Source organism: Mandrillus leucophaeus, unplaced genomic scaffold (assembly GCF_000951045.1).
Source record: "Mandrillus leucophaeus isolate KB7577 unplaced genomic scaffold, Mleu.le_1.0 Scaffold616, whole genome shotgun sequence".
In the NCBI taxonomy this organism is placed as follows: domain Eukaryota; kingdom Metazoa; phylum Chordata; class Mammalia; order Primates; family Cercopithecidae; genus Mandrillus; species Mandrillus leucophaeus.
The window spans coordinates 1681882-1704013 of record NW_012106653.1 but is presented as its reverse complement, the minus strand read 5'-3'; the positions used below and the strand labels follow the sequence as shown (position 1 = coordinate 1704013).

Genomic DNA, 22132 nt, shown 5'->3' with positions numbered 1-22132 from the left:
TTTCTAGGTAAATTAATTCATCAGTCAAGGTCTAGTAACCCAATTAAGACAGCTTCATCACCCCTAGAATATGACCATTATCCACTCTCCAGTAATCTCTGGATAACCTGGTAGAAACCTCTAATTATTCTTCTTACACATTTCAACCACTGGTTTAAGTTTCCCTCAGTCATTCTACATGAAAGAAACTGGTGAGCCACACTTTTGAGGCTTCAGTGTCTGAAACAACCACAATCCCCAATGTACAACAGTAATGAACTTCAAGAGGGAAGAACACATCAGCTTCCTGAGGCCAGGGGCCTTGCCTTTCTTGTCACCTGCATATTCCCAGCACCAAGCACAGTGCCTGGCACACAGCAAGCATTGATAAATATCTATTGAATGTCCAAATGGAAGAAATAGACATGTGAGGGCGTAATATGTATCAGTTACTTTGCTAGCCACTTACTAGTCATTTCATTCTCATAGTCATCCCATGCACAAGAGTGGTATTATGCTCATTCCATAGAGAAATAATACACCAAGGAGCTAAGTGGCCTTCCCAAGTGAGTGGCAGAGCCAGAATTCAAACCCAGGTTAGCCCAACTCCAAATCCCTAGCCACCACTCCAGTTTTTCCTAATTGTATTCAAAGGGAGGGTGGTGGCCAAGAGACATTCCCAGACATTCTCAGACGGGGTGGTGGGGGAAGCACAGGTGGAAAGTGGTACCCAGCCTCAGCCAGATATGACTGGGAAGCACTGGACATTACACTCAGTTCTCAATGAGTACTGTCATATCAAAAATCAGAAAAGACTTAAAGTAGAGAAACTCCAATAACTTTAATCTGATAACTTGTATCCCTAACTGCTCCTACCTGGTAACTTATTACAGGATAAAAGGATAGCCATCTCCATCTTTGGGAGACAGTTGTGCTACCCAGGGAAGTATGGGAAAGGCCACACTACACCCTTCTGTCTCCCAAGGCTGCCATTCTAGTGTCCCTTCAAGAGATGTCACCAATGGCAGGCTGTGCTGCTTAGGAAAAATTTAATCTTTCTGGATTCCTTACTTTTATTCAGTAAGGTGAAGGTCTTCAGCAAAATAATCTATACAGTCGATGCTAACCGAAAATTAAAAGCTTTCCTATTGCCCAGCTGCTTTATGCTAAGGTTATGCAAGTGTATTTGTACATAAAAGAGAGTAGTCTATTTACAAATAGGCTATGTTCTAAATATGTTTAAATCAGTTGTTTGAAATTCAGAAGCTATTTTCTCACAGATGGCAGACATGATTTCCAAACCAATTCATGCTGACCTAATCAATCAATAACCAGGTGAAATACTGCACAAATATAACGCAAAATAGCAAAGAATTATAACCTTAAATATCAGCAGTCACATAAAAGTGAAAGAGTTAAAACTTATCTTAAATACTGGTAATGAAGAAAATGAAATTTAAATTAACGAAGAGGTCCCTGAAGTTTCTGAAGGAGTCAGATCAGGATTTTCAAAAGTGTTAGAAGGTGATGGTATTGGATTCAGACCCCCAATTTCACTTTAAAATGAATGGCTTCCCTTTTGCTTGATAGAATCGTCACCATTCCTACACCTAGTGTCCATCAATCATGAGCTGCCATTTGAGTTATTTAAAATTTTTTTAAAAAGATAAGGATGAAAAGGAGGACAAGATGCGAAGAGGTCCCTGGAAGGAAGGGGAGGGAAATGGTAAAGAGATATGGCAAGTTGTTCCCTAGGCAGGTCCATGACAGGTGACTATTCAAATAGGATACAGGGGAAGCAGGGAGTGAACAGATTCAGGAAGTGGAAAATGAGAGAGAACAGGAGCAAACAGCTGTTGGATTATCCAAGATATCCACAAACTGCTTTTATAATTCAGTGAATACTTATGACATAATAACCCAAAATATACTACATATCTCTTCCCTATAATTTCAGACCTACATTATTTTATCAGCAAGTAAAGCTCAAACATTTAACACATATTTAACTGAATGCCTCATAATATATGCTTTTGCTGAGTGCTGATTACAGAAGATGATTACTACACAGCTACTACCTTTAGGACTCTGTTTACATTTTCATTTTTCTGCTCCTTTGAAACTTCAGACACAGTGGTTTCAAGCAGCAGCATGCTTTACTGATTAAAAACTCAGATTTGAAGTCAAGTTTCCAGAGGTTTAATTTCAGTGTTGTCACTGACCTTTCCTTAGTTTTCCCATCTGTAAAATGGGGACAATGACAACACAACTCTATCTCATGGAACTGGGTGGGTATTATCTAAGTTAATGGATGAACAGTGCTTAGAACAATACTCAGCATTAGTAAGTGTTCAAAAAAAATTAGCCACTATTAAATTTGTATGTATAATCCACAACAAAAATACTTATTGAAATTTTTTCTGTATATTGTCTAGTGAAAAAGTAAGGTACAGAACAGCATGGATAGTACTCTATTATTTGTGGAGGACCAAAAAGCTAAACATACTTGAATGTGGAAAAAAAGAGAGGAGTGGGACAGTTGTTAAGTATATGTTTATATAAGTAAAGAATATCCTTGAAACATTGCTGAAGGAAACCAAGGTGCTGGGTATCTGTAAACACATCTGTGCCTTTATAATTTTGTCCCATGTTCATGTATTATTATTCAGTAAATTTAAAAAATTTATCAAACAATATTTACTATCAACATAGAAATAACACTGGTAACCCCATTAATCCATCAATTCTGCCTTTATTTAAAACTTAATCCAAAAGCCACTTACTAAACGATGCAATCGCAATTAAATTAGGTGAAGAGATGGAAAACACTTAAAACTCTGTCCTCTTTACAACCATCTCCAATTAAAAAACTGAATCAGTAAATGCTGATGTCCTCCAACTTAAACACAAGAACCTATTACATTGATTTGTGTTGGTCCCATAGGACACTTAGTATGTAACAGTTTTTCAAATAATGAATCAATCAGTTACAAAAGAAGATAATAAATGTTTGGGAGGATTAATAAACTAATTAGCTCAATAATATATGCATTCTTATTTTGATTAATATACAAATCATATGTTATGTTTAAATATAAGAAAGAATTACATATTAAAAGCCAATGTGCTAAAATTGACTCTAAAAGGCATCCTGACATATGGCTAAGTAATTGAAAAAATTAGGGACACCAGTAATGAGGCACAAAAGGGGTAAGTGCTTAGGAGACTTAATTATTCTTTTCTTGGAAATAAAGTCCAAAATTCACAGGTAACAAAGCTCATTTTTATAATGTTTCTCACAGTATAAAAGAGTGAACTTTATTTCCATGAATTTTATCATCTCATTATACCACTATATATCCTCCGGGAAAAAAGAAAGAAAGAAAGAAAGAAAACAAATGCCATCAAGACAAACAAACCCGACAAACCCAAAACAAACATCTGTTTTGTTTTCTCACATCTTAGTAGCCTGGCTATTTTAGATACAAATATTTGTTTTGCTGACAAATGTTTCCAAAACATTAGTTAAAATTGTTTTGCTGAAATAGTTTATTTTTGAGCCGAACAAATTGCAAACTTTTCCAAAGTCCACAAGACATCTGTGAAAATGAGCAAGTATGGCCTGTAGATTTTCCAAACTGTTCACTTGGCAAAATGGAGGCATCAAGACGCTTGCTATTGCAAACCTCAGAATCATTTCCACAATGAACAGACATAAGCATGTTAGTGAGTACAGATGAGACCCAAATATCCTGCATGACAGGGCAGAGAGCCGGGAGTTTAGTTTTTTTATTCTGTCACACAGAGTTCCTCTGAGGGCTCAGAGTTCTGCAACTTTGAACACGAACATTCCCCTCTTTTTCAGGCGCTTTGCTCTACTTTCTTGTGCCTTGGCAGGGATCAAAGAAGCAGAGGGAACAAATGCTTTCCCATGCATATTGAATTCCCTCTTATACTGATTTTTCCTCTGTCACTTGAAATTCAATATTGGCAAGATTCCCGTCCATCACCTTAACCAGTAAATTGTCTGCATGCGATCAGCGCACGTGAAGGTAGATTTCAACATCAAGTTGCTGTCAGAAATTCAAACGAACAAATCCTTTGAAAAACAAACTTTTCTACGGCATTCATACTAAATCTTATTCCTAAGAACTAATTATCTTTTATTTCACATTAATCTAAAATGTTCCATTCACCATTCACTTTTACCTTTGTCCCTCACTGCTTTGTATTTGTATTATTTTAAAAATACAATATTATCAGTAAACAGTGCTTTTGTAAGAATTTAGCCTCAACATTCCTGATTAACTTAATGATACCTAACACTTATTGGGCATTTAAGAGTGATTTGCCTCATTTTCCTCATCTACAAAATGGAACAAATAGTACCTATCTCATGGTATATTGTAAGATTACATGTGGTAATGAATGTAGAGCTCTAAGCTCAACAATTGTGTTCGATTGTATTTTATTATGTATTGTGATGATAGCTATCATAATTATTATGAGATATTCTAAGAGATTTGGGATAAAACATATGTTGTCAGGCCAAATTATTGAAATATAGCACAGTAGTTGGATTATAGATGATTGTTTAAATTTTGATTATACACATGAATCATATGATAAAAAATATCTTCATAGGAATAGCTTAAGTGATCTTTTGAGAAAAGTCAATTAAAATTTTCTTAATACTCAAAAATTATTTTTATCACTGTTTTGAAAGAATATATTGAGTTAGATTAGTAGTAATATAACTTAAGCTTTTAGGGATCAGTACAAGATGATAACTTACTCTATACCTCAGTGGCTAGGGGATGATAAAATGCTAGTTTAGATATTAGCACAAAAGGAAAACACCTTCAAATTTATTTTTTCCCTACCTCTATTTTGATCATAGAAAAGAAATCATTGGCTTTGTAAAAGATGGTTTCTTCCTAGATAGTACCATTCAGGACATAGGCATGGGCAAAGACTTCATGTCTAAAACACCAAAAGCAACGGCAGCAAAAGCCAAAATTGACAAATGGGATCTCATTAAACTAAAGAGCTTCTGCACAGCAAAAGAAACTACCATCAGAGTGAACAGGCAACCTACAGAATGGGAGAAAATTTTTGCAATCTACTCATCTGACAAAGGGTTAATATCCAGAACCTACAAAGAACTCAAACAAATTTACAAGAAAAAAACAAACAACCCCATCAAAAAGTGGGCAAAGGATATGAACAGACGTTTTTCAAAAGAAGACATTCAGACAGTCAACAGACACATGAAAAAATGCTCATCATCACTGGCCATCAGAGAAATGCAAATCAAACCCACAATGAGATACCATCTCACACCAGTTAGAATGGCAATCATTAAAAAGTCAGGAAACAACAGGTGCTGGAGAGGATGTGGAGAAATAGGAACACTTTTACACTGTTGGTGGGATTGTAAACTAGTTCAACCATTATGGAAAACAGTATGGCGATTCCTCAAGGATCTAGAACTAGATGTACCATATGACCCAGCCATCCCATTACTGAGTATATACCCAAAGGATTATAAATCATGCTGCTATAAAGACACATGCACACGTATGTTTACTGCGGCACTATTCACAATAGCAAAAACTTGGAATCAACCCAAATGTCCATCAGTGACAGACTGGATTAAGAAAATGTGGCACATATACACCATGGAATACTATGCAGCCATAAAAAAGGATGAGTTTGTGTCCTTTGTAGGGACATGGATGCAGCTGGAAACCATCATTCTTAGCAAACTATCACAAGAACAGAAAACCAAACACCGCATGTTCTCACTCATAGGTGGGAACTGAACAATGAGATCACTTGGACTCGGGAAGGGGAACATCACACACCGGGGCCTATCATGGGGAGGGGGGAGTGGGGAGGGATTGCATTGGGAGTTATACCTGATGTAAATGACGAGTTGATGGGTGCTGATGAGTTGATGGGTGCAGCACACCAACATGGCACAAGTATACATATGTAACAAACCTGCACGTTATGCACATGTACCCTAGAACTTAAAGTATAATAATAATAATAAAAATAAATAAATAAATAAAAATATGTTAATTAAAAAATAAATAAAATAAAATAAATAAAAAATAAAAAGAGCAAAAAAAAAAGATGGTTTCTTAAAAATAAAAATGAGTGAAATCCATAATTTATTATTTAAAGTAATCATGGATTTAATTGTGACACTGTCATACAGTCTTTGAACAAGGAAAACTAGTTGATTATGATCAAAATTTTATTTTATAGAGAGTGAAATCTGAATTTACCATGGAATACCCTTCTACTCAGAAATTACACATATTTTCTAATAAGAGATAGCCATTTAATCTGTAAGATGTGAATATCTGGGTAACTGTAACTAATGATATTTATTGTAAACTATGAAATTTCTAAGATTTTTCTCTCCAATAAAATGTTTATAAATATATACCTCATTAAAAGGGAGGATTCCAATGGTAATGAAAACAAAAATAACTATTAAAATATTGGGAAGTAAATGAAAATGAAAAAGAAGAACTCATCGAATTTTGTGAAATGCCACACAAACAGTGCTCAGGAGAAAATTAACAGCACTGAACATATATATTAGAAAAGAAAGATCTAAAATCAATCATCTAAGCTCTACTCTTAGGAAACTATAAAAAGAAAAGCAAGTTAACTCAAAAGCAATCAGAAAAAAAAGTAATGAAATTGTGAAAATCAGAAAAGTTAATAAAATTAAAACCAGGAAAACAAGAGAAAATCAATGAAATTGGCTTTTTGAGAATATCAATAAAATTGACAAACCTCTAGGCAGGCTAACCAAGATAAAAAGAGAATACACAAATTACTAATATCACAAATGAAAGATAGACATCATTAGCAATCTCATGAACATTAAAAGGATAATAAAGAAATGTTATGAACAATTCTATTTCCACAAATTAGACAAAATTAGATGAAATGGACCAATTTCTTAAAAGACAGTCTACCCAAACTCACAGAAGGAAAAATAGATAATATGAATAGGCCTGTACCTATTAAAGAAATTGAGTCAACAATTAGTCTTTCAAAACAGAAAGCATTAGACCAGGATGGGTTCCCTGGTAAATTCCATCAAAATACTTAAGAAAAAAATCGATTCCAATTCTCTGCAATCTGTTCCAGAAAAGAGAAGCAGAGGGAACATTTTGCAACTTCATCAGTGAAGCCAGCATTACCCTAATACTGAAACAAGATACAGGCATTACAAGATGTGAAAACTAGAACAGTATTTCTCATGAACATAAATGCTAAGACCCTCAACAAAATATTAGGAAACTGAATCCAACAATGTATAAAAATTGTATGTCATGACCAAGTAGGATTAATCCAAAATATATAAGGCTGGTTCAACATTTGAAAATTAATGTAATCCATCACATCAATGGGCTAATGAAGAAAAACCATATGATCAAATCATTAGATGCATAAAAAGCATTTGACAAAGTCCAATACCCATTCAAAAAAAAAAAAAAAAAAAAACTCTCAGTAATCTAGGAAAGAGGAGAGAGCTTCCTAAAGTTGACAAAGAACACCAAAAAACAACTTACAGCTGACATCATACTTAATGGTGAGAAACTAGATGTTTCCTTTCTAAGATAAGGAACAAAGCAAAGATGTCCCCTCTACCACTCCTGTTCAACATTGTACTAGAAGTCCTTACTGATACAATAAGAAAATAAAAGGTATACAGATTGGGAAGGAAGAAATACAACTGTCTTTATTCACAAAAAAACATGATTGTCCATGTAGAAAATATTTTTAAAAATCAACAAATATTCACCCCCAAAACCAAACAACTCCTGAAACCAATGAGGAAGATTTCAGGATATAACATAATAGATAAAAGTCAAATGCTTCTCTATATAACAGCAATGAGCAGTTGGAATTTGAAATTAAAAACACACCACTATTTCCATCAACACTAGAAAGGGAAAGAGAGAGAAAGAGAGAGAGAGAGACAGAGACAGAGAGAGAAATACTTAGGTGTAACTCTAAAAATTATACATAAACTTTATATGAGAAAAACTATAAAAGAAATCAAAGAAGATATAAATAAATGGAGAGATATTCCATGCACATGGATAGATTCAATATTGTCAAGACATCAGTTTGTCCCAATTTGATCTATAAATTCAATGTGATTCCAGCCAAAATCTCAGAAATTTATTTTGTCGATACTGACAAATTGATTCTAAAGATTATATGGAGAGAAAAAAGATTCAGAATAGCCAACACAATGCTGAAGGAGAAGAAAAAAGTTGAAAGACACTGACTTTAGGACTTACTATAAAGCTATAGTAATCAAGACAGAGTGGTATTGGTGAAAAAATAGACAAATGGATCAATGGAACAGAAGAGAGAGCCCGGAAACAGCCCCACTTAAATACAGTCAAGTCATCTTTCACAAAGCAGCAAAGGCAACACAATGGAGAAAAGACGGTTTTTCAAAAATTAATTTGGAACTACTGCACATCCATATGCAAAAATGAATCCAGACCTTGACCTTACATTTTTCACAAAAATGAATTCAAAATGTATCAGAGACCTAAATGTAAAATGCAAAATTATGAGACTTCTACATAGTAACACAGGAGAAAAATCTAGATGGCCTTGGTTTTGGCAATAAGTTTTTAGATACGGGAGCAAAGGCATAATCCATGAGGCAAAAACTGATAAACTGGATGATTAAAATTAAAAACTTCTTTGCAAAAGACACTGCTAAGAGAAAAGAAAATCCACAGACTGGGAGAAAATATTTGCAAAACACCTATCTGATAAAAGATGTGTATCAAAATAAACAAAGAACTCCTAAAACCTAACAATAAGTAAACAACCTGTTTGAGAAGTGGGCAAAATATCTGAACAGACACCTCACCAAAAAAGACATACAGGTGGCAAATAAGCATGTGAAAAGATGCTTCACATCATATGTCATTAGGAAACAAAACAACAAGATAGCACTACTCCTCAATTAGAATGGCCAAAATCTACAACATGACAACACCAAATTATGGCAAGAATATGGAGCAACAGGAACTCTCATTCATTGCTGACGAGAACACAAAATGGTAGAGCCACTTTGAAAGATGATTTGGAAGTTTCTTCCAAAGCTAAACGTGGTGCTGCCATAAGATCCAGCAATCACACTCCTAGGTATTTACCTACAGGAGTTGAAAACTTATATCTATTTAAAAACTGCACACAAATGTTTATAGCAACTTCATTCATAATGGCCCAAAACTCAAAGCAACCAAGATGTCCTTTAATTGGGGGTAAGTGGTGATTGGCATGGCTAGTTGAAGAGTAGGCATGAGTTTTTTTTATACAATAAACAAATTAAAATCTCATTGAGTGACTAGAAATTATCTATATTTCTCAAGGTAGACAGATTCTAACATTTGTGCAGATGACGTGAATTTTTAAATTAAGATAATGAAGAAAGAGCTAACAAATTCATTTTTAAAAAACAGAATGTAAAGGCACTATTTTTAGTTTTAAAATAGAGTAAAATTTTGGAAGCTTTCAGATTCAAGTTATATTATTTTTAACGCATTAAAATATCCATCCAAAGGGTAATATAGCTTTGAATATTTCATTATAAACACTCGAAAATAATTTTTGAACTCAAAATTCATGAGGAATTACATGTTTACAAGTAACACTGCATATCATCACAGACTTAAAAAGTAACTTTTAAAAGGCACAAAAAACCCCGCAAATGAGTCCTTACATGTTTGCCCTGAAAAATCCTTACCAAATTATCTTTATATGTCCATTGTGACATAACAATTCAAACAACAATGCAGGAACAGAAATCATGAAGCATGAGAGAAATATCACATATACCTAGATTTGACCCTACTGCATAATATTATGAAATTGAAAGGCAGAAACCAGGTCATACATAAGATAAGAAAATGACTAAAGTCTAACTCTCCAGTATTATAAAATACTGACTTTAAGCCCAATAGACTAAAAGAAAAAAAAAAGACACAAAATTATTCCAACAAAAAGAGACATTCATTATTTTAATGATGTAAAAAATTCCACCTCAAGACAGAAATTGTTTTTAATAAATCATTTCTAATCCTTTAGTTTAATAAATTCTTCTGTTTTATGTATTTTACCATCAAAACTTCCTTTTCATCAAGAATAGTGAGTCTATTATTTTATATACAACTACTAAGAAAGACAAGTTAATGCCAAAAAACAGGCTGAATTTGTGGTCTTATCACAAATTGAAGAATGAAAACAAAATACCCAGACTAGATCTTCCTTGAATTTTTTAAGAAAACCATTTCTTTTTCAACGTGGAAACTCAGTGAACTTTCCACTTCTAATTATGCAACACAAGAAAGGCTAATCCAGACATACTCGCTTTAGTTGGAAGAGGTATGTATAAGAAATCTGAAAAGTATTATTTTTTCCTCGGTTCAACTCATTCTTATTCTTTTCCCATAAGACAATGAAATTAAAATAAGTACCTAAAACACTAAGCACTTTTACTTTTACAATACGAACTAAAATACATCATTCACTCTTAAAACCATGGACAGATTTTGAAATTAGAATTTTTCATTGTTTTCCATGCGGCCTGGCTTTGAACTCCACCATCCCCACTCTTTAACATAGCATCCCTTTTAGGAAAAAAACTCACTTAGAACAATGTCTGGTTTCAGAGACAAACACTTATATCTAACCAGATGGCCTTTTCAAAAAAGCTCTAACCAACCTTAATTTAAGAAACACAATTAAGTCTTCACAACCAAAATGTCATAAATTAAATAAAATTATTCTGCAGTCTCCTTTTCTCATTCTATGACTCTCTAGACCCTAAAAGAGGTTTGCTACATCTCATTCACATAACGATCCTCATTTCAAAACTCCTTTTAGTTCTCAGGAAGCTTGAATGACACAGGTGGTTCAAATGAAAAGACAAGATCTCCCTAAAGTTGCAACAAACCATTACCTTTCCTCATGATGCCTATATGAAGTTTATGTAAGTAGAGAAAATTCCATAAAAACTCCTACAATAAATTCAATGCATTCTACAATAAAATTTATCTTCAGTATGATTATATAGATGTGAAATCTAATTAAAGGAAGGGACAGACATGTATAGTCGGTTCTATGAACACTGTGTATACACATGTAAACTGAATGAGGAATATAATATCAACTTAGTGTTTGGAAAATAAAGACACATGGAATACAATTATCAAAGACAAAAATATTTAAAGTTAAAATGTGCAGCAGAAATAATGAGCATGAGAAGTTAACTGAAAGACAAGAATGATGAAACTTTAGAATAAAGCAATGTCTGAATACTTTTTTAAAAGGGAAAAAACCTGGAACATGAAAAATTTGGAAGATTTTTAGGGGAGTAATCACCCATTAATATTTAAAATATAATTCTATAGTCAAAAATTATATTAGTATTTATGACACAGAACTCTTTTTCATGATTTAGGATAACCTAGAATGAACACTGATTATAAAGCATCAGAGAGGGAATTTTTTCATTGTTAAGACCATTTTAACCTGACTTGTAGCAATAGAGTGGGTTTTAGCTCTGGAAACAGGCAAGAGGAAGAAAACTTTGACTCTTTGAGGATAACAGCTTAGTTTGTAATCCACGAAAGGTATGATTACATCTTTAAAAAGTTAAGGCAAGGAGGTGAGAAGTATGTAAAAGTATAGGAAATGTTAAGTAAAGACCAATTCAGGAAATTAAGCAGACACCATTTAGAGTTCAAGAAAGAAAGAATCAATGAGGGGAAGAGGTATCAAAGACATCATGTAGGAAGATTTCCACACAGAGAGGCTGGCATTTGAAAGAGACCAGCAAGGGTTGTGCAGAAGTATAACAAATGCCCACACTCATGACACATCGTCATGAAATTCACAGTGGGCCACATGTAGGAAAGCAGAGGCTCACTTTTGATTGTTTTTTAAACTATCAGCAAGATATTACTTTGATGAAAAACATTAAATATTGAATAATGATAAAGGCTAAATTCTAGGCATTGCCGTTTCATGCTCAATATGTGGTGCCAACGAATTATAGTTATAGCTCAGTATTTATAGTTACACATCTCGAAAATGACATACATCTTAAAAATGGAGTATATTTACAAATAAAATCTCTATTTCATGTGCTTTTGATGTTTATATACTTTATTTTAAAATTTCAAGCAAATAAAAAAAGTAAATAAAAATGAATGCCACAGTCATGCTGCTTGACTTATATTTAGTCCTTGCCAAAAGCTGCCAAAATCGTGCAACCACTGCATGAATATATGACTGTAGAAAAATGCATTAAAACCATTGAAAATATCACCTGCAGGACTAATAATATTCGCATAATTACCTGCTGTGGGATCTGTAACTGCTTGGCTGGTGATGCCAGATGGTGGTTCTTGAAGCTGGTAAGTGGCATTGGTGGATGGTGTCGTTGGGCTGGTGTTGCTGCTGGTCATATAATGTGCTGGATACGGTGAGCTGTTATAATACTGTGTGTACTGACCCTGGCCAAAACTGGGGTAAGACGGATAGTCCTACGAAATCAAACCACACAAGAATTGTCTGTCAAAATACTGCTGCTTATCTCTTACATATCAAAGTGTAACTGTATGTTTGGGTTTCTGAGGCTTTTCTGAATTCACACAGGAGGGCATATAAGTACACATTAACTAAAGAGCTCAGACTTGAAAACAAATTTTATGTAAGATTATATACATTCCTCTTATTTTTGCTCTTCTATGATGCAATACTAGGTAAAATTAAACCAATCTGAAAACCAAACAACTCACCACAAAAGACTGCTAAAGTGAATTTTAAAAGAAAACTGCTAAAAGCCTTAGGAAAACTCTCACTTATAATATAAACAGATCTTTATTTATATAAGAAAATCATGTTGTATTTAAAGATATTTTTCAGAAGTTAAACTGGCTTTTTAAATTACCTGCTGTGAACTATTAAATCCAGAGGAATTTGTGAGTGAATTATTTCCTGTATATAATCCTGATGATGTTGTAAAACTGCTACCTAAAACAGAATGAAAAGAAATATGGTTACATCAGGTTATGTGGAATAATGTGGGTCCAGGAAAACAGCATTTAGATAAGGCAGAATTGGCATTTGGGTTTATCTTCAACACTAGAATCCGTTGTCACGTCCAAAATGTAGTTTTCTTAACATAGTTGATATTTTTACTACAAAATTAAAAAACAAAGAGATTTCAATTTCCAAGGATGTTAGTAACTTATATAGACTAAGGACAAAATTATACATTTGTGTAAAAATATTAGACATTGAACTTTTCAATTTAAAAAACACATCAAGATTTTTCATGTATTTATATTAAATTCACATAATGTAAAATGATGGGGGGAGATTAGATGATCTTTAAGGTTCTTGCAAGCTCAAAAACTATGATACTACTTCCAAGAATTTAAAATGCTTTCAGACTTGTATTATATGGTCATTAAAATGGCATACTGAAAAAGCCATTTCATTTCACAGAAGAATGAATGGCAGCACTTGATAAATTTGATACAACAAAGATGAAAGAGGAATATGATTAATGTTTTATCTATTACATGTGCTGTCAAGATAATGTTCTGTTGAATGTCCACATTGTTAAACAATGAATAGTAGGCACTGTGTAAGATATAACACGAGAGCAAAGCTGAGCTCTCTCTTTCACATGATTTACTCTTTTGTTATTAAGCTATGCAAAACAATAATATGTTACCATTGATAATCATATTGGCAAAGATTTTTTAAGAAGATAAGGTCAGGGATTGGGAAATATATAAAAAATGGCATTCATACACTGCAAAATGGGAATTTACATAGGCACAATCTTTCTGTTTGGCTATTTGGCTTATGACTGAGAAATTCTGTGTGCCATTTAACCCAGCAATTTTATGTCAGGCATTTACTCTAAGAAAAAAAAATTATAGATTTATACAAAGAGATAGCAAAGATGTTCTTCAGTGTTGCTTCTAATAAAAAAAACCTAGGGAAGCAGCCCCAAGTCCTTAACAGGTATTATTCAGAAAATGGAATACTACGAAGCTGTTAAAACGGTGTTATAATGATGTTTAATGACATGAGAAAAATTTTCATATTATTTTGTGAAAGTAAAAACTAAAATAACAAAAAGTATTTTTGATGATCTCATTTAAAAAATTTTTTAAAGCATAACAAATTTTCTAAAAGCACAAAATTCTTGGAAATGCTGTCTCTGAAGGATTTGATGTATGGTCACATAGCATTCATTAAGCCAATGTACATTTTTAAGTTTTCTACTCGGAACCTATGTTGCTTCTATAATTAGAAATAAAAGTCATTTTTTAAAAAGTTACAGTTTTATGGCAAATGAGTGGTAAAGGCCATAAATGTGTTGGCAGTTCAAGAAGGAATTTCTTCAACGTGAACTTACTATTCAGATGGCTTCAGGTATAAAATGTGGTAGTATATGCCAATTATTTACTTGCTACTGAACATTTAAGTATTGGCTTAAGAGTCAGAAAACAGTTTTCAGTTCATCATTTATGAGCTATTTGGACTTTGGACAAGTCTCCTAGCCACTCTAAAACATAATTTCCTTATCTGCAAAAACTCTACTTTGCAGTGTTCCCAACAGATCAGATGAGGTAATGTTTTGGAAAGCATAATGGACACTCTACAATATCACATAAATGTTAGGCACATTATGGTTTATTGCAGCAAGCACTTCTAAAATTCTCTATTTATGTATCTTTTCCCTCTTTTTACTTTCCCAAATTAGATAAATATGACTTAATCTCTTTATATATCTAAAATTCAATTCCTATTTACTTATCAAGCATCTATCAACTTTAAAAGCTTGAGCCATGAATTATTTTTATTAAGAAGGGAATCTGTTTCCTAAAATAGTGTCAAATTTAGTTATCACACAGACTCTATTTGAGGTTTCTTCATTTGCACATTTCAGGAATATCAATTGTTCCAAGTTCCCAGAACACCTATCTTAGACAGGCAGAGAGCTCTCACAGTGCTGGTAGCCACCACAATTAGCCATCAATAGACAGACTTCACATATTAATGTTCATTTGCATGTGGTAATCACATACAAGGGAAACATGTATCCAATGCCAGGCTCATGGTGACAATTACATGGGGCCAAAAGGATGACTAAGACATAGTCTCAGACCTCGCAGGGCTTATCAGACTATCAGTTTTGTTTTTTTTTAAACATTGTCTCTTATGGGCATATGATTCACTCTTTATGTGCATATCAGTGAACAATTTATTATTGATATTATATATAAAGCAAACTTACACGGGATGAACATTTAAAAATGCCTTGTAAAAGAAATTTTAAATTACTTTTGGATAAAGGTGTGGATATCAATGCTTTTTTATAAAACTTTAGCTATTATATGCATTTAAGAGGAAAAATTACCTTGGGTTATGATCCGTTACTTTCATTTAAACTATACAATTTTAGGTTACGACTTGCTATTTTCATTTAAATGACACCTTTTTGAGCAATAAATACTGACCTCAATAATCCCTATCCACCAAGAAAATGAATAAGATATAGAAAATACATTTTTAAAATGGATGTTTTCATTCCATAAGTTATCCCCTGAAATGAAGTAGGAAAGACCATGGAGGCTATATTGGCACACACAGGCCACGAGGGTCTGACCAAGTAAATCACAGTTCGGTACTCCAAATGGCACCCAAGTGACTTTCCAGACTAAATGCTACTTCCAAGACTGTGCATTAGCTGGAATTCAACATAAGTTATACTCATTTGCTGGCTGACTGCAGGCTGAGATTCCATTCCATTTAGTATGCCGAAACAGGAGTTTAATGGCACCCCAGTGGCTTTGGAGACTTAATGCAACTTCCAAAAGGATCTTACTTTAGGGAGAGATGTACATACTAGAGAATCAGGCTCAGGCAATATTAATTTTTCACCACCAGAATCAAGTTCGCAGGGCCACTCCACCTGCCTTCACATAGGACTTAGGCAAACAGAGCTGCTAACTCAGACCAGGCCACAGCAGGGGATTTCTGCAACAGCCTCCTCTACTGGTTTCTTTACCCATCTTTGGGTACTGTCCAGCCCATTTTCTGCAAAGTCAGTAGACTCTCTAATGTGCATGACTGACCCTGTCACTCCCCTGCTTAAAAAAGTAACCTCTAATGGCTCCCTGTTGCCCTCAGGATAATATTCAAACTGCTTACTAGGGTTTATGTATTAGGCCTTAGCTGGTCTAAACCCAGTTTATCTTTAGAACTTCTTTGGTCTTTTCCCAGCAACTGTGACTCCAATGCACCCGGGCATACATTCTAGCCTAATCCTAGTAAACCAACATGCAGGCTTTCTAATGTTACTCCTTACGACTCCTACTTCCTGCTTTCAAATCCAGGTTAACTTCGACTGCACTTCACAATTCAGCAGAATTTGAAACCCCCTTTCTCAGAAAAGCCTCCCTGAATTCCCATTCTCTCCTTTTTCCCTCTAAACCTGGGATGCTGAATCAATCCATCTATCATCTGTCCATCTCCATGATACATGTATCAATCTCTCTGATGTACCTACATTTGAGTGATATATATATATATATATATATTTATATAAATACACACATGACTTACTAATCAGTATTTTAAGCCAAGTACTAATTGACCTGTAAACTAACAAATACTAATTATATGTAAACTAACTAGTCCTTCGCCTATAAAACAGGATAACAACAAAAAACATTGACATTCCTATAAAAAAATGGGATATTTACACCTAAGCCATACAAATATCCCCAGAATGCAAAATATAATAACCATACTAGAGGTGTACTTACTAGAGAATCAGGCTCAGCCAATATTAATTTTTCACCACCAGAATCAAGTTCCTAGGGCCGCTCCACTTGCCTTCACATAGGACTTAGGGTCTGACCAAGTAAATCACAGTTCGGTACTCCAAATGGCACCCAAGTGACTTTCCAGACTAAATGCTACTTCCAAGACTAGAACATACAAATATCCCCAGAGTGCAAAATATAATAACAATAAAACAGAAAATACCCACTGAGTACTCTGTATGTTAGGATGTAGGCTCGCCCGCATAGGCTTCATCTATACTACACAACAACTTGGTACTCCAGGGTCTATGATCATTCCCATTTTGCAGATAAGGAAACAGAGGGTCAGGTTACAGTAACACAGCTTCCAAGGAATGAAGGTTGAAACACAAACACAGATCTGTCTGGTTTTAAGGTCTATACAATGCTCTCTTGCCTCCTCTTGCTCGAGTTTATATTGTATAATGGGAAGTTCTGAAATACACTAGTTTTCCCAGGCATTATTTTATAAAATAATTATATGAAAATAATTTATATTTATTATAGTTTATAATCACAGGGATTATTTTATAATTACATTAAAAAGTGTTTGAAGCAAAATAGAAGTGACAAAAACAAATAATAACACTTAAAAAATTTTGAGTGCTTACACTGAGCCAGGACCAAATAAAGCATTTTGCCTATTAGAGCTCACTGATTCCTCACAACCACCCCAGGAGGTAGATGCTGTTATATTCCATGTTACAGATGAAGAAACTGCCTGCGGTAATAAGCAAGTGTGGCAGAGCTGGGATTCAGTCCCAGCCACCTGGCTCCAGAGCTGAAGCTCTTAATCTCTATAATAAATTGCATCTCAGAACGGCAAGGTTTTTGTCTGTGAGTTATTTCCCTTTTTTTTTAATGACCATTTCCAAAATATGCCTGACAAACTGCCTCAGAGTCATTAGCAAGTGCTTGTTCTACCTAGGCAAATACCTGGGCCTCCCTTCAAACACAGAAATCAGTCTCACTGAGGCAGAAGGACTAGGGTATGATCTGAAAATCCATGTGTTTACCAAACACCTGTAAGTGTCTGATTTTTAGTACCAATTCAGTAGGTGTTTCAGTAATTGTTTCAAAAATATGTAACCAGTATAACCTTTCTTCGTACACTAAGAAAGTAATCATGCTCTTCAAGCATTCAGAGCCTATCTGTGTAGGATATTTCTGGTTCTTGAGCTGAGCTAAAGATCATCTGGAATAAGGGGTTCCACTTTGATAGTTAATTCAATAGAGACTTCAGTGCCAACACTACCAGACGGATTTCACTGAAGTTTAGAACACCACAAAGCAAAGGCAAAATAGCAATACTCATGCTCCCCAGAAAGCTTCAGTGTATGGGCTGCTAGACTCGCATACAGCCCTAGCAAAAGAGGCACATTTGTGTAGAAGGCTGTCATACACCAGGCTTGAACCTGGATGCTAGAGAGAGACAGGACAAGACATGATCAGAATAAAACAGACTTTCTTCCCTTAAGATCAATCCGTTGAGAGTTTCTGTTGGATTTACAAGGGTCTTCACTTACAACTTTCAGTCACAGAATGATTTGTAAAGTTTGGGATTCTTTAATCAAAATAATATAGAAGTATTTTCTTTCCTAGAAACAAATGACTTTACTTAAAAGACACCTCCAGATAAATAAAATAGAGCAGATACATCCTATGATGAAAGGTTTTACATCACATTATATCGTGAAAATTCCTCAAAGTAGAAAGAATTCCCATTATGACCCATTATTTCTCAATCAATAAGTTTGGCAGATATTGCTTCATGTGAAGCTTCAATAATTCTCGGTAAGAGTTTGAGGTGGGAGTGGGGATACCTTCTTACTCATTGGTTAAAAGGAAAAACTTACCTAGTTAAATAACTATTGGCCAATATGGTGAAACCCTGTCTCTACTAAAAATACAAAAAGTAGCTGGATGTGTAATCTCAGCTACTTGGGAGGCTGAGGCAGGAGAATCGCTTGAACCCAGGAGGCTGAAGTTTCAGTGAGCTGAGATCATGCCATTGCGCTCCAGCCTGGGTGACAAGAGCGAAACTCTATCTCAAAAATAAATAAATAAATAATAAAAAGATTGTGAACAATCATAGCCATGGTTATTTTTTTTTTTGACATGGAGGGGAGACACTCATTTCCACAACAGGAAACTGGAAAATGTTTCCCTTCACAACATCTCTTAAGATACAGCATTATTTGTCCTTCCACTGCTCTTTTTTAAAGTTGATTATTTGTATATTCCAAGTGGGAAGATAATTTATCTCTAATCACAAAACACACACACACACACACACACACACACACACACACAGACACACACAGTTTTTCAAGTTAGTTTCATCAACAGCATCTACTGGCATTCTTTATAGGTACAACTCTAGAGGTTGTTGTGATCCAAAAGAAGTGGGCATCATCCATCTATCCCTTGAAGAAAGTTAGAAAATCCCACACACTCATGAAGATGACAAAAAGAACATCAGCTTGCATCACCCACTCAGGTGTCACAGCTCTCACTGCGTTATTTACTTAGGTGCCACAGCCCTGCTAGGGAGGTGCTCAGCAAAATGACATGAAGACACCTGCCTGGTTAGACTGGTAAGAAAAGCACATGCTTCCCCAAAAAGGGAAGAAGTGTACTCACTCCTGGCATAGGGGGAGAATAAACTCTCCAAAGAAGATGAGAGAATAGAAAGGTTATGGGAAGTTGGGTGAGGAGTGTGGCTGAGCGTGGTTGATGGAAGTTTCTTGATCATTTAAGAAAAACAGCTCAGGAAAAGAAATGGCATTCTTTAATGGCAAAATGCAAGAATCTGAATGTCCAACAAAATCATTAGTATACTGAGACCAAAGAAATGTTACGATTCTGAATTGCTGGGGGTGGGGGAAAAGCTAGAGAACTGTTACAAATGCAAGGACACAAATGTTTATCTGGGCCTGTAGATGCCACTTGGGGTCTGGGATGGGGGTGCTCAGGAGAAGAATATTCTAACCAGACTGTTGCCTACAGCTCCCCATGCACAGCTCACCATGGTACTTTAGGATGCAATCACTGTTATATCGGAAACTCACCTTGCTCAGTCTTGCTCCTCTTACTTAATGCTTCCCTCCCTCACTCCACATTTTCCATCCTTCAAGCCCTCACCCAAGTCTCATCTGTTCAATAAGCTTCCCCTGACTGTTACTCTTTGTATGGAGTATATCTTCTGGAAACCTGATCTCACTATTAATTGATGCCATGTAATTGACCTCTTCGTTAGACCAGTACTAAGCAAGTCCCCCTTAGTCTTGTTTTCATTGTGACCATAAGTTGCTTAAGCTCATTTGCTATATTTATCCTGTCTGCCTCACATAGAGATGGATAAACCGTGTCTGACTCATGCCTTTGAAGGGCTTCATCTAGGCTCGAGTGGGAGCCAGAACTGAACCGTTGCTTAAGAATTTCAATTCAGGTGGGAAGTGACTAAAGGATTTGGTGAGAACACGATTGTCATAAAGTATTAGGTATGGGGACAGCTGAGGACCTTTCCATAGATTTTTGTTGGTGGGGAGGGGGACAGTTTGGAAGAATGACTTTAAGGCTCACAAAAGATTTTAAGAGCGAAAAGAAGGTCTCTCAACTTTATTTTTTCATCAGTTTAAAAAAAGTGAGTAGGGAGAGAAAAGAAAAATAATAATAGAGCTTATTTCTCAGACTTTATATGGAGGACTCTGATTTTTAACAGATTTTATCTGAATACTTTGCTAGGGTTATTTATTTTTTAGAGACAGTGTCTCACTTTGTCACCCAGGCTGGAGTGCAGTGGCACAATCTTGGCTCACCGCAACCTCCACCTCCCAGGTTCAAGTAATTCTCGTGCCTCAGCATCCTGAGTAGCTGGGATTACAGGTGTGTCCTATCACATTCAGCTGACTGGTTTCTTTCAAGCTACATGATGTATAAAGGATTATCTTAGAAATCAGATTATAATCACTTCAGATTTAAATTATATAAAGAAAGTTAAATTCTGGACCCGTAAGCACCTTCTGAAAGGAGTCAAAATAGTTTTGAATCCCCAGTAAATAGTCCAGCAGACTTTAAATCAAATAAAATTTTAAGTTGATTAAGTATCCATGGATTTTTACCTCATAAAATCTCACTTATTTGAGCTATGAATACCACCGGACCCCAGAGATGGTACAAGGACTTCACATCCACATACCATCAGGGCATGCCGACAGGATGTTAACCTTGTTAGTCCAGCCGTTAGGATCCTAACAGAACACTGACCCATGGTCCAGATCCTGCCCTCCTAAGAGGCTATTCACTCTCATAGCTCAGAGATTGGCATATCACAGGTATATTAATGAAAACAAGTCTTGCTTGCATAAGAAAAACTTCAAATTCAGAATGCAGTAACATCCTATGGCTTTAGAGTACATTTAGAGTTCAAACTTTCCACATCCATTTTCTGAGGTTATTTTCAACATCATCATGTGAGGTGGCTGAGGGAGGGTCCTCATCTTCATTCAAAAAGTAGAGGATGCATAAGGTGACCATTATCTCTGGTGCCAGGTTACTGTTTTCTAATCTGTCATGCCAAATCTACCTTTTAGATTTCCTGAATCAGTAATGTTGAAAGCAAACTGGTATTAAGTGGTATTAATTTTTAGCTACACAAAAATCATAGACACACTAAGGGCAGAAATAATCATACCTAAGAAATTTAACAAATACATTTGGAATCAAATGATCCCATTTTTAAAGGACCTCTTCATTGTAACTGTTTTAGGATAGTAAATTTAAAAGTAAACTAAATAAAGTGTCCCAGGGACAGTGTGTCATAAAGATTTTGCTTTGCTTTCTTCTTGTCAATGTTGGGTTCCTACAGAGAAAGAGTGGTGGCCCTGTCAACCATAACAAACAAGAAACAGTCTTGCTTGAAGATCCTGTATGGGACATGCAGTTCTGTAAATGCTAAGCAATTTTAGTTTTTAAACAAATGCATCCCTCAAAACTTCTCTTAATACATCTTCACTACCTCTTCGTAGTTAAGAGCACACCCTGTATCTATTTAAACGTTACTTAAAATATTAAATCAAAGTTTTGTGTATGATTTAACCTGGATAATACTGCCCAGCTATAACTTCAAAAAGCTTTTTTTTTTTTTTTTAAAAAAAAAAAAAAAAAAAAAAGGAGTAACAAGTAGGTCAAAG

At 34.9% G+C, this 22132-nt stretch overlaps 1 protein-coding gene across 7 annotated transcripts in view; it reads right to left on the bottom strand.

Annotated features, from left to right (window-relative positions):
• Positions 1-22132, bottom strand: part of EYA1 (EYA transcriptional coactivator and phosphatase 1) — a 346385-nt gene that overhangs the window by 90713 nt on the left and 233540 nt on the right. For 5 of the 7 annotated variants that reach the window (XM_012000091.1, XM_012000093.1, XM_012000094.1 and 2 more), the window contains 2 exons: positions 12998-13080; positions 12404-12590 (listed from right to left, as the gene is read on the bottom strand). In XM_012000091.1, the coding sequence (XP_011855481.1) occupies positions 12404-12590; positions 12998-13080 (270 nt within the window). The remainder of the gene's footprint in view (positions 1-12403; positions 12591-12997; positions 13081-22132) is intronic. The other 2 variants (XM_012000092.1, XM_012000095.1) reach the window with 1 other exon arrangement.